The sequence below is a fragment of the Aythya marila genome (genome assembly GCF_965140915.1).
Source record: "Aythya marila genome assembly, chromosome: 5".
NCBI classification, from domain to species: Eukaryota; Metazoa; Chordata; class Aves; order Anseriformes; family Anatidae; genus Aythya; species Aythya marila.
This window is the reverse complement of record NC_139046.1, coordinates 2,903,749-2,917,234: the sequence shown is the minus strand read 5'-3', so window position 1 is coordinate 2,917,234 and position 13,486 is coordinate 2,903,749. Positions and strand designations below refer to the sequence as shown.

The following is a 13,486-nucleotide window of genomic DNA, read 5'->3' as shown; positions in this document are numbered from 1 at the left end:
TCAGCCCCATGGGCACGCTCCCCGTGGCAGAGCTGCTTTGTGCTGAGTTGTTTGGACTCCGGTTTCCCATCAAAACGCAGCTTTTACAAAGCAAACTGGTTCCTTCAAGGGACAAATCCTCCTTTTCCTTGCTCGCCCCATGGCTGCAGCCCTTCTCCCGACCGTGGGAGTGGCTGGCGTGGAAGCAGGAGCTGATCCAGGGGGGTTTCCGACCTTTGCATTCCCAGCGTGGCTTTTTGCTCCAATCCCAGAGATTTCCCGTGCTGCTCGGCCCCCTCAGGCTCCTGCCACATGGCTGCTGTTGTCTGGTTTTGTGGCTCACGCTCACCCCGTTCCAGCTACCAGCTCAACCCCTGCAGGCTGCCCTGCGAGGGACCCCAAGGAGCGTTTTTTCCCCTCTCTTTGTCTGCAGGGATGGCTCGCGCTCACAACCCTGCCATAACAACCTGCTCCTGACATTTCCCTGCGTCTCCCCGGTGCCTGTGCTCGTTAGCAGCACCAGCAGCCCATGGCTAAGCTCTGGGGTCCCCTGGGTTTCTTTGGGACCCCGTCGGGAGCGCAGCATCCAGCGCGGTGCCGCAGATGGTGGCGCCTGGCGGAGCCGCCTTTGTTTTGGTGCTCTTGGAGGGGCCCCGTTGAACGGGAGGGCACCGGGGGGAGCGTGCTTGTCTGTGGGGCCACGTGCTGCCTTTTGTGCCGGGGCTGTGCTGTGAGGATGGATGCAGGGTGCTGCGGGGAGCAGAGACACACGTGGTGCCCCCCCCCGGCTCCGTGCAGCGCTTTGGGGATTAAGCAGCGCACGCTTTGGTTGGGGTCCCTCAGGGTTGTATAAATCCTGCCTCGCAGCAGAGCTGGACCATCCCAAATGCCTCTTCTCACGCGATGCTTGCAGCAATTCCTGGCATTCCCCGGGCAGGCTGCCTGCTCGGGGCCCCGGGCCATGCGTGCAGCCCCCCCCCCCCTCCCCGCGATACCCATCAGTTAGCAGCTAACGCGGAGTGGCGTTTGGGAACAGCACGGTGGTGGTGGTGGTGCCTGTGGGTGGCTGGGTGATGTGAGTGGCAGGGACAGGGCGAGTCGGGCACCTCCAGACACGGGGCTGTCCTTGGTGGCCGTCCCCAGCTGGGGACGGGGAGCTCAGGTGCCCCCCGATGCTGCTGGTGCGCCACGGTGTTGGTGAGCCACTCCCCATCATCCATGGTGCCTTTTAGCACACCAAGCAGGAGATTTGGGTTCAGGGTACCCCATTCCCATCCCATCCCACCCAGAGCTCCCCCTGTATGCTGCGGGAAGCAGCCCACGAGTGGGGACGGGGCTCTGGGGAAGGCTCAGTGGGGATCAGGGAGCTGCGAGGAGCCGCCGCCGCTCGCTTTCCCCAGGGCCCACGGCTGCAGACGGCTGATTTGCATTGCTGGGGCAAGCAGGGAAAAAAGCAGCAGGTAGCTCGGCACATGCGCGCTCTCTTTCTAGTGCTAACAAGGCGCTGGCTTCATAGGAAGCTGGTGTCAAAGCAGGCGCTGAGCCTTGAGAGGTGCTGGGACCGCTGGGCAGCCGGCGCTTGGTGTGTGCCCTGGGCTCTGTGTCTGTGTGGGGTCATTTGTCTCGTTTGTCTCGGATTTGCTTGTTCTGGGAATGCTCTCCTCACCGGGGCTTGATGCTCCCAATGCAGCAGGAGGATAAAACACCACGATGCTCTCCTCCTGTGCTGGCAGGGCTGGGGGAATTGCTCCATGTGCTGGCACCGTGGCAGCCCCCGGTGCCCCCAACCCCCTGCAGCTCACCAGGAGACGTGGCCCTGACCCTGATCCCACCTCCACCCGTGGCCAATTTGGGCTCTTGTGCCCCCCCAGCGAGCACCCCAGGGGCTGCCGGGGGGCAGCTGGGAGCAGATGCGCGAGCTGCCGCTTCCAAAATACCCCGGGTTCAGCCGAGCATGCTAAAAGGAGCATTAAACTTTAAATACCCTGCCAGCATTTCGCTGCTGCGGGCTTTCTGCCTCGCGTTCAGACAGCCTTTTGGCAGGGGGCTGGCTCGGCCGTCTGGGGCAGCCTCAGAAGCGCTTTGTCCTGGTGCTGGTGCTGTCCTTACCCAGCTCCCTCGGCTGCTGGTGCTGTCTCAGCAGAGCACAGAGGCTGTTCTGGCAGGATCCTGCCACCCCAGGGGGCTGCCACAGCAAAGCCAAGGCAAGGGATCTTTAAAAAGAGATATTTTAGGCTCTGTGGCTTTGCTGTGCCGTGGGTTTCCTCTCCTGGCTTGTTCCGAGCGCAGCTTTAATTTTAGCAGCTGCAATTCTTTGTGCACGGGCGTGCAGCGTCCAAGGTCAAGTGTGCAACCCGAGCAGATGCTGCTTTTCCTGGCTCTTAGGATGTGCTCGAGGTTTTCCAGCAGGTCTAACGGGAAGAAAAATATCCCCCCAGCTCTCCCACCTTCATCCAAAAGTTGGGCGCTGAAGGCACGCGGGTTCTCCTTAGGGCCATGCCTGCACCACCTCCCTCTGTAGGACACCAGGGACACCTGTGAGCCCCACGGAGCAGCCGTGCCCATTGTCTTGTGCTGCCCATTTGCATTTTAAATCCAGGGGTCTGCAGCATTACGGGCTCTGGCCCCGCAGCCTAATCTTCCTCGGGCTCCTATGGCCGCGGTCACGGCACAATCGCGGTGCGCGGAGCCATCTGGCCTGCAGCTGCAGCCGGGGGGGCACAGGGTGCAGCCCCCTCCTCCTTCCCCTTCATTCCTGCTCAGAACCTGCCCCGTGGTTTTTCCCTGCCCATTTATTCTAAATTTCAAGTTTTTTTTTTTTTATCAAGCATCTTCTATCTCTGTAAACTGTCCTGGTGAAGCGCGCGCGTGGCCGGACCCCCGCCCTCCTCGCTGCGGTGCCTGTCCCCCGCTTCTCTAAATATAAAGGCTTCTGTTCGATGCCAAAAATTCCCCCTCAGGTTTCTGCAGCCCAAAGGAGTCGTGGTGGCCAGCTGTGCCATGTCAGAGCTTCCCCAGCTGTCCCCACGTTTCCGCCTCGCGGTGCCGGGGCTGGCATTGCTCGCATTCCCCATGGGGCTCTACCCCCCTTGCAACTGTTCGTGGCAGAGGCAGAAAGAGATTTTTTTTTTTTTTTTTTTGGGAAGATGCAGATGGAAAAGGGAGGGGGGATAAACGAGCACTGAGATCATCCCTCCCTGGTTCTCCTATAGCCGGGCTCCAGAGCTGGTGTTTCTGCAGCTTTCTGCCATCAGCTCCAGAAAGTATTTTCTGGCACGTGGGGCCGCTGGGCATCTCCACGAGCTCAAAGGCACTGCCTGTGCCTCTGTTGCTCGCTGTGGTTTCTCCAAGGCATGGTCCTGGCTTGGTGTTGTGATCTGTTCGGGTGTTTCCCTTGCTGCCACTCTTCTGCGGGATCATTAGCCTGATATTTAATCACCTGTGCCAGCTGATCTCTTCCCTTCTTTTTTCCGCAGGTCCACTTTGACCAATTTAAAGAAGCACTCATCCTCATCTTGTCCAGAACCCTGTCAAATGAAGAGCACTTCCAAGAACCAGGTAAATACTGAAACTATCAAAAATAGCCTGTTTTCCTAGGAAAAGCAGGCTTGGGTGGCTCTCACAGAGAAACTCAGAAGTGAAAACGCTTTCTGGGTGCTGAGGTGGGCGCTCCTGCTCCCAGAGAGGAGAGCAAAAAAGAAAAGGATATTTTTTTTTCTCCTTTCTTTGTTTCCCTGTGCTTTTTAGACTTTTTTTTTTTTTTTTTTTTTTTTTTTTTTTTTTTTTTTTTTTAAACCCTTGGCAGAAGATCAGGTCACAGCTCTGGTATCCCCCTCCCAGCGCACGTGGCTGGGGCTGAGCCCCCGCAGCCCAGCTGGAGCGGGGGCTGAGCTCTGCTCACACACACACACACCTGTATGTAAATCCCATCCTAATCCTGCCCGCCAAGCAGCGGGGTGTGAAATCCCCCAAGGAGAAAAGAGCTTAGCACGGGGCCGAGGGGAACTCCAGGCTCCTCCTGGAGCATCCATCTCGGCTCTGCCCTTCGAGCATCCTCGCTCAGCAGCGCAGCCAGGCAGCAAAATGACAGCTTCCTCCCCAAAACAGGCTGGAAAATAACCCAAGAGATGCAATTGATGGATTTTTTTTAATTTTTTTTCCCCCTACTTCATTTTTGAAGCTCTTAATGCGCCGAGGGAGATGGGTGCTGACAGCTCCTGCGCCAGGCATCCCTTAACGCAGCTTCCCCGTGCTGTCAGTGGGTCCTGGGGGGCACGGGGGGGCATCGCTGGTGCCTCGGGGGGGGCTCAGGTTTGCTTCAATCCCTTCCAGCCCACTGGAGAGGAGCTGGCACGGGGCGGGAGGCAGCCCCGGCACCCCAATGAACCAGAACTAATCTGAATCTCCGCGTTTACGGGGGAATCATATGGCTGAGAAGCTCTGGCTTTATCTAAATGCAAAGAAATCTTCTAGAAACGGCTCAATTTGGGGTTATCGCAGGGGAAATCAGCCTGGAAGAGGAGCGTGAGGGGTGGAGAAGGGGTGGCGCGGCAGGTAGGGAGCCGGGCACGGGCAGGCCCCAGGAGGCATTTATTTTTAATACGTTTTGACAGGTTGGTTAACGCAGAAGCCTGCACTGCTTTTAATTTAGATCAAACTCGAGATTTGGAGAACAAGCTGCTTTGTGCTGCTGGTGTCAAGCTGTCAGCGACCGCCGAAACGCCGGCGTTACAGCCAGCCCCGGGCTGGGGAGGGGGGGGGGAAAATCGCGTGAAGAGCTCTGCGTCGTGCGATTAAAATGAGAATTTAATTGTGGGGGAAGCATGGATTTGAAGGCTGTTTGCTGCATCTGCTGGGTTTCCCCCGTAAGGAAGGGGCCACGTGTGGTGATGCTGTGGTTTCGTGTGGAGCTGGGTGATGGGAAGGTCCCTGGGGTACGCGGTGACCGGAGGGAGGGATGGGTGGATGGGTGCTGTCACTGCTGCCCAGCTGGGCACAGGCTGGGGATGAGGAACCCGAAAAGCTGCGTGGTGCAAAAGCAGTTCCCTCGGAAGAGGTTTCTAGGGGCTTCCCCATTTTGGGAAGGGGAGAGGAGAGCAGGTGGGCGATGCGCTCACGCTTGCAGGGAGCGGCTGATTTAATTCAACTTGATTATTTTCCCTTGGCGAAGGAGCTCAGTTCCCTCTCTGAAGGGCAGACAGGCAAGAGGAGGGGTCCTGGGGCCTGCCCTACAAATTGAGGGCAGGCAGAGCTCCTTGCACTGCTGTCATCAGCTGCGTCCCCTCGGGGGGCTGCTGGTGCAGGAGCAGAGCCCCAGCTGGCCGGGCAAACCCCAGCCCTGCTGGGAAGCGCTGTGGCTGGGCACCCCGCACGGGGAAGATGCTGTTCCCCTGGGAAAAGCAGAAAAACACGTGCCGTGTGCCCTGCTGTGCTGGGAGGAGGCTGTCCGGGGGCAATAAAAATTAAGAAGTCCCATCCGTGTGCTAGCAGCCCGAGCAGGGAGGGATTAATGGGGTGGAGTGCGGGATTACGGGAACACCCGGGATAAATCTGCGATTGGACCTATGTGGGGAGAAGTACAAAGCCATGGGGGTGGTTCAGGTGCAGGCAGTGCCTTTTTTTGGCCAAAACACCTCAGTTTTTGGCCACGGCGCCCTGGGCAGGGTCCCCAGGAGCTGCTGCTTCCCTCTGCCTCGTTTGCTGAGCCCAAAGTGTGAAATGCCTCCGAGGGCAGAGCAGGGCTGGAGATGATTTCTGTGGGGCAGGAAGGCAGAAAATCGGGTGTGGGTCTCCAGCCGGGGAGCTTGGGAATCGATGGTTCTGGCTGCGGTGCTTCAACTGGGGCTTTCCTTCTGAAATGCAGACTGGTTTTATTTGTTCAGAGGGGCTTTGGGAGCTGTGATCCCCCCGTAGGGGCAGGGAGGGAGCTCAGGCAGGTGCCCACGGGCTCCTTTTGGCCATCAGGGCACCGCTGCTGGCTCCTGCCCTCGCCCTGCAGCTCGGGGGCAGTTGGGGGGGATCAGATAAGACCCCAGTGTCTAATTAGGCTCTGGCTCCAAAGCATGTATTTCTCTGATTCCTCACATTGCTGAGGGCTGCAGAAAGCAGGGAGGGTTCGCCCTATTTTCTTCTTTCCACCTTTTTCCCTGTTTGGAGGCTGCACGGGGTGCATCTCTACCCACGGGGTGCCGGGGCTCAGCTCCATAGGAGCCTGAGGTTCACCACGCCTGGGGGGGTGAGCACAGCTCTGTATCCCTTGAAGTGCTGATTTTTGATGTTTCCTTCTTATTTCCTCACCTGCCTTTGAAGCAAGTGTGGGTTAAGAAGCCCTTCCTCATCCTTCCCCATGATTTTGGGCTGGAAATGAGCTCAGCCCTTTGGCGCTCTGCGCTCGGGAAGCACAGGTTGCCGCTGTGCCCCGTGTTAACAGAAGCTGTGTGGCTCCAAAAGTGTGATTTATTTTTTATTTTTTTTATTTTTTTGGTGGTTTGATGGGATCCCCGTGGTTGGAAGATGGAGCCTCGTGGGGCAGGGGCGAGCTTTCTGCTCTCGGCTTGGGGATGTCACCGCTCCATCCCGGAGATGTTCCCGGGCCTCAAAACTCTCTGATTTACAGGAAAAATGAGATGTTCAGACCAAAGGGTGGTCTAGGAGTCAGAGTGGAGAGAGCTAAGTCAGTTGCCAGCCTCAAATTGCTTAAAATAAAAAATAAACCCACCTCCCATTGCCTGTTTGCAAGGCTTGGCGTAAAGGCACCTGTGTTTGTGCTGGGTTTTCCTCACTCCCTGGCTGCTGCCGTGCTTAAACCGAGCTGTCGGGGGGGATTGGAAGCCCGACTCTGAGCATTAGGAAATGCAGAGGTAAATGTAGCAATAACCTGATTAGGGCTTAAATTGCTGCTGCTTCTCCCCCGGCCTTCCCGGAGACAGATGGGCGTAGAGGTGCGGCCGTGTCTCGGCGGAGAAAATTTATTTATCAAGAAAAACACAAAGCCCCCCCCCCCACCCCCCCAGCCCTCTTCTGCGAGGCAATAAATGGCTGAATGGGTAGCCACAAATATTAGCATTTCAGAGAGAGCTGCTGGATGGAGATTGTTCACCATCGGGCAGGCTTTAATAGGAGCGATAAGGCTGCCTTTTGTTCTCCGGCTCTCGCTTAATCAGCCTGTCTCCCTGCGATTTATTTATTTTTTATTTATTTTTTTTTTTCCTCTATCGGCACACTTCATCGCCCAACTTTCATGTGCCGGGTCCCAGCTGCAGCAAATCTTGTTAAAACGGCCTTGTTCAAACACGGGGCGCCGGGGTTGTTCCCTAGAGCTGCAGCACGGCCGGATGGAGCGCGGGGCTGGAGGAATCAAAGGCCTCCCAGGCCTGTGTATTTTATAATTCATTGCATAGCTAAGTTGCGGAATATTTTTCCCTCTAACGAGCTTGAAACCTCCTATATCTGAAGGAATATTACCCGAGGAGGCTTTTTGGCACTGGGGGGGGGGGTTTAGGGACCCGTTGCTTCCCGTGCGCCAGCGATGGAGCGGCTTCCCCGGCCCTGATCAGTGCATTTATTTCGGCTCCTTGCATTTATTTCGTACCGGAGCGCTCTGCAAATAAAAAATTTAAAAAGCTGCCGCTCTCGGTGAGCTGCGAGTGGCGAAAAACAAAGATGATCAGGTCCCGGGGGGGGTGGGTTTCGACAGCGAGGTTAGCAAACGCCAACACAAAGCGCGGCAGAGAGCCTTTCCCTAATTGAATCCCTGGTTAATTTGGCCCTCTGCTTAATTTGCCCCCTGCTCCAGACGTCGGATGACTCGTGCTGGAAATAGCCCGAAACGTGCTTATTTATTTATTTTTCTGTTTTGATCCCTGTCAGCGAGTGCTCGTGGATAATTCAGGCCCCGGAGGCAGGAGGTTGTTGCGGGGGAGCTGGAGCCACACGGAGCCCCCCTGTAATTAGGTGGCGGCTCCCAAGGGTTGTGGGGACGCCGCTTGGTGCAGGCTGGGACCTGCCCCGGCCCTCATTGGGATCAGCTCCTCCTTTCGGGCCCCTCGGGGGATGTTCGCCTCCGAACTCGCTGGGTTTTTTTCCACTTGCCTGCTCGTCTCCAGGCTTTTAATCTAGCTGTGATTCAAGCGGCAGGGGCTGCCCAGGTGTCTGGGTGATCTGGAGGCTCTGGCGATGCCGTCCCTAATTAAACCTGCCCGTCCCTGGTAATGAAGATGAGTGCGAGGAGAGCAGAGCTGCCTGCCTTCCCGATCCGAGGCAGGGCTGGCAAGGCTGACAGGTTTCCCCCAGCACCTTGTTAACCGAGCAAACCCCGTCAGGAAATGGATTGGGGGTGAGCAAGGCAGAGCTATTGCTGTGCTTTGTGCCAATATTTGCTTTGGGGTGGGACCGGTCCCAACCCTCCGTGCCCAAAATCTCGGCAAGGTCCATGCTGCCGGACAGGAGCAGCAGCACTTTGGTGCTCCAAGAGCTGCCACCAAACCAGCTGTGTGCCCAGGAGCCAGGCAGGACCTGGAAAAATGTGTCACCACCATGCTTTGTTCCCAAACTTCACAGATTCCTCCCCAGAAGCGCAGCCCAAGTACATCAAAGGTGGCAAGCGCTACGGCCGCCGCTCCCTGCCGGAGTTCCGCGCGTCGGTGGAGGATTTTGCCGAGGTGACCGTCATCGAGCCGCTGGGCGAGGAAGCACAGCCCCTGCACGTCGCTCCCGGTGGCTGCGAGGAGGTGAGCCTTTGCTTTTGGGGTTTGTGGGCTGGGGGCTGCGCTTTGCTTTTGGGGTTCGCTTTGATTTTGCCCCCGTGGGCTGAGTTGCTCCCCTCCCTGTCCCCTTTTCTCACCTCTCTCTCTTTTGGTCTGCCCCAACCACTCTTTCGCATGAGGTTGCTCTGTCTCTTTGCCATCAGTTTGCGAAATAATTTCTTGTTTTGAGCCCGTGGCCATGGCCAAGCAAGGTGGGCAGCTCTGTGATGTGCTAGCACAGCATGGAGGCGTTTCAAATGTCCTTGGTGCTCACCAAGCGAAGGGGGTGGTCCCCTCCTGCTGTCCCCCAGCAATCCATTATGCATCTCCTACAGCAGATGACCCCAAAATCTGTTGCTCTGACCCCAAAATCCTGCCCAGGATCAGCTCTACAGAGCCGTGGGTATCCCAGGAGGAGCTGGGCGTGCGCGGCGGCGCGGTGACGTGCGCTCACCGTGCTCCTGGCCAGCAATTAAAAGCTGGCTGCCACCCTGCCTCCGCGGCTAACGAGGTGTGGGCTGGGAGCGATGCGAGCAGAAGGAGCGTGTCCTCCTCCAGCAGCTCACCAGGAAAACCCCGCCAGGCCCTGGCGTGTTGGTGGGAGGGCTGGGCAAGGGCACGTGGCCATCAGAGGGCTTGGCAAAGCGGCTGTCGGCAGCAGGCGGCTGGCGTGGGATGGTGCTGGCATCTCAGAGCTGTCCCCTTCATGGTTCAGCCCTTTGTGGGCTCAGCCCTTTGTGTTTTCTTTTTCCTAGTGAGCCACTTGTAAGGCTGTTCTCCTGTCCTGGTGCTAGGGGGAGGGTGCTTAGTGCTGGGCACCCCCCACTCCGAGCAGCGTGGGTGCTAACAGGGCACACACTCAGGCTCCAGTTTTGCTTCTCCAAAAAAATCTGAAGGTGAAGGAGAGCCTGGCTGGGTTTGGGCGCACATTAACGTGCATTTCCTCGGAGCTGGGCCTGTTCCAGCCCGCCGAGGGCTTGCCAGACATTGTCAATTCAGCAGTGAGTGTTCAGGAGTGTGCGGCACAAGTTTTCCATTGGGAAGGGGAAACGTGACGTGCTGCTCTCTGCCCTCCTCTTCCCGGCTTCCCTTGGGCTCTCCGCAGCCACCCTGCACACAGGGATGCTCAGCCCTGAGAGGGGAAGGAAGGGAGAAATTTCCAATTTCCAGCTTCACAGCCATATGTGTTACTATTCCTGTGAAGCTGAGCTTTTTTAAAAAAGCTCAAAAAACAGTTTTTTCCCCAAAGGCAGCTTCTTTGCCCTGCCTTCTTGCTCGCTGCCCTGGGTGATGCTCACCCACCTCCTGGTGCTGGGCTGCCCTGCCCTGGAAACCAGCACGAATCCTCCCACACCCCCTGGGGAAGCGATGCCCTCGATAGAAGAGGCCACTCTAATTTTATTCCTCGCTTTTAGCTGTTGGGTAGGCGCGAAGGGCTGCTCCATTAACAAGGTCAGACAATTAGCTAAATCGGTGCCTAACAGCCTGGGTGCAGCCGGCAGGGAGCACGGCCTCTTGGTGCGCCTCTCCGGGTGGATGGGGTGGCTAATTCCCTTGAAACGTGAGCCAAGAAAAACAGGATAAATGTGTAAAATCTGTAATTTTCATCTTTATCAGCATTACTATCTCGTTTCTAAGAGGATGATATTTTGGTATATGTAGAAACTGGTTTCTTGGAGGCGCTGGGGGTCCTGGGGCTGAGATGCTGCCTGGTGCTGGAGGCTCCCGAGGCACTGATATTTTGGGGCTTGACACAACCAGCACCATTTCCCCTTTTTTTTATTTTCCTGCTGTGCACATAAATGCGCTGCTGAGTGCGCTCAGGCTGTCTCCAGCTCGGGGTGTTTCGCCAGCCTGAGAACTGGGGCAGCGCGGCTTAATTGGCGCTTGCTTTCAAGCGGTGCCAATTAGAAGGGCTCGGGCTCTGTCTGGGAGGCTTCCTTCCCTCTCAGCCTCTCATCTCGTGTTTGTGGAGCCGGGGAGGGCTGGTCTGTGGCGATCGGCTGCCCCGAGTGGCTCCGTCACCTCTCCAGGTGCCACTGGACCAAGCCCCGAGCAGCCAGGCCTGAGCTCGGTGGCGTCGCTGCCACCGGGATGTCACCGGGCTCCTGGGCAGCGAGGAATTTGTGGCTCTGGTGGCTTTGTGGATGTGGTGCTGCTGGAGCTGAGACCCTAAAAGCCCCCTACAAAAGCAATGTGAAAACTTGCAGTGGTTGAAGCCGCTTCTCTCCAGCCCTGGTTGCTGTCTGAGATCGCTTCATCCCAAAACCTCGATGCAGGGGTGGCCAAATGCTCCCCGTCCCAAGGCTGTGCTGACTTCCAGACCTCAGAGTCAGGCATCTGTCGCCTCCCCTCGCCCAGCTGCTGGGCTCTGCTCCGGGAAAGGTCCCTCTGTCACTGCAGGAGGCAAAACCTCCCAAACTGTTGTCGTGTCCCAGCCCTGTCCCTTCGGTGCCTGCTGAAGCTGCTCATTCCCTGAGCATCTGCCTGCTGGCTTCTGCCCAGCGTGGTGTCTGCTGTGGCTCCCTCGTGGGAGGAGAGGGCAGAGCCGTGCCCTGCTCCCTGCTGGAAAGCTGCTGAGCCATGGGGCTGTAGCAGAGCAGAGCTTTTTTTCTCCCTTATCCTGAAAAAAAAATCAGGATCTGCGGGTGACAGCTCAGCACGGTGCTTGCTCTCCCCGTAGGTGCCTTTATTGCTGCTTGGCAGCTAAAGATAACTGCGAGGTGGCTCGCGGAGCTCTGCTGTCCCTCAGCAGCCCTCGCTGTGATCATTTGTCCCCCAGCAGAGGCTGTGGGGCTGCCAGCCCTGCCGCCAGGGATCGCCTGGCCGTGTGCGCAGCGGGCTCAGCGTTGCGCCCCTGCTCGTCGTCTTAATTAGCAATATATTCCGGGGGAGAACAAAGCTCTGTCTCGCTGGAGCAGATGGCAGGGTGGGAGAGGTTGCTGCGTCGCTCTGGGGAGAGGCCAGGCCGAGCAAACGGCCCAGGCTGCAGATGCTCGCCCGGGCCCCGAGCTGGAGGGCGGCGAGCATTGAAAGCCGCGGCCATCTGCCGCTCGGCGCGCGGGGGCACGCGCCCGCCCCAATAATGCATTCCTGAGCCCCCCGTGCCGTGCGTGACCCACATCCAGCTGGAGCATCGCCGCCCGGGGACAATGCCCTGCCTGACACCGCCGTGCGCCGGCCCCAGGCCCCCTTTGTCATCCCCCTGGCGGTGCCGACCCCGAGCCCCTGCGGCACAAAGGGCACCCTGGGGCCCCCCGTGAATGCTGCCAGGGGGTCACGACAGCCCCCCGGGGCTGGTGGTGAGGGGGTGCCTTGGTGTCCTCAGGTTGTTTTGGGCTCGTGGTTCTACCCTGTGCTGTGGTCTGGGGGCTCCTGGGGTTTTGGTTGTGTTTTTTTTTTTTGGAGTGTTTTTGTCTTTGACAAGTCCTTGATATGAGAGGTTCTGGTGCTAAATGGCCACATTTAGGTTCTTTAAATAAAATGATTATAGAGGTGAATATACACACACTGCTTATGCAAAAAGCCTTGGATGCAGCAGTGGGTCCCCTTCTGGGCATCACTGCCCAGTTACCCCTTGGTGTGAGGACAGGAGCGCAGGGCAGGGGCTGCTTTTGGCACCCAAAGGTGCCTTCTCCCCACGCACCGAGGGCTGTTGTGTATGGACCAGCACTTACAAGGCGGGGTGCTATCTGTACATTTTGGGGGAGCAGGGGCTGGTCTCTGCTTTTACGGTACCTGTTGCCTCAGCTCCTGCTCTGTGTGATCAGCATGATGGGTTTTCGGGGAGTCTGCCCACCCTAATGGTGGTGGAGCTAGCTGAATAATGCTTCTTTGGGCTGAAATGCACAGCTTTATAGTGCGTTCTTCCTTATGTCCATGGCTTTGCCCAAAATATCCAGCAGATATTCAGATATCCAGCAGAGCTGCAGGCTCCAGCCCTGTCTGTGCCAGCCTGATTGCTGCCTGCAGCCTCCTGGGGGAGCAAAGATCCCAAATCTCCTGGGTTCCTGCCCTCCTGGGCTCCTGCCCTGGCCCCAAAACCAAACGGGTGCTTGGAGATGCTGCGGCTCGGAGCGGCCCTTCCCTCATCCGGCAGCTGAAACGGGCACAAGCGGCAGAGCTAAAAAAGTCCAGTGACCTAATCCAGTTCCCATGGTAACGCCGTAGATTAATGGCTTTTAGCTGTAATCTGAATGAGATGTATTGAACTTTTCTGTGATGATTTAGAGCCTCTTTATGTCCCGGGTGACTTTGCCATCCAGTCCATCAGCGCCATGCATGCGCAAGCACGCGCTGGTGGTGGTGGAGAAGTAACATCTGCCCCTGCTGTCGCTAAACTAGAAGTTAATATTGCTGAGCATGGCTCGTTAGCAAATCCCCTCAGCTGGTACAAGGCTGGTGGTGGCAGGGCAGCACATTACGTACGGGAAGTCATTTTGAGCACTGCGCTTCTGCCCTGTTCCCGGTGCTGCCTGAGCTGCTGCTGCATTGCCTAGGAGGAAGCAGGGTGGCTTCAGAGCAGCAAAGGATTTTTTTTTCTCCTCTGTGTAGCTCAGGGAGCTTGTTGGCAGTGCAGTTTGCTCTCCTGACCCACAGCTATCACCAGCAGAGGTGTTTTGGGGTGGGTTTGGCCGAGCACAGGCTGCTGGCCCCCAAGCTCTGCAGGCAGATGTGTCCCCTTTGTAAAGGGGGAAGCACAAAGCAGCAAAACCTTCATTTCCTACATCGTGTGTGCTCTGGGAGCAGATGTCCCCATCGCC

At 57.4% G+C, this 13,486-nt stretch overlaps 1 protein-coding gene across 6 annotated transcripts in view; it reads left to right on the top strand.

The window, feature by feature from the left end:
- NIN (ninein) overlaps positions 1 to 13,486 on the top strand; it is a 57,382-nt gene that overhangs the window by 5,380 nt on the left and 38,516 nt on the right. For all 6 annotated transcript variants that reach the window (XM_082761393.1, XM_082761397.1, XM_082761392.1 and 3 more), the window contains exons 3-4: positions 3,456 to 3,537; positions 8,539 to 8,708. In XM_082761393.1, the coding sequence (XP_082617519.1) occupies positions 3,456 to 3,537; positions 8,539 to 8,708 (252 nt within the window). The remainder of the gene's footprint in view (positions 1 to 3,455; positions 3,538 to 8,538; positions 8,709 to 13,486) is intronic.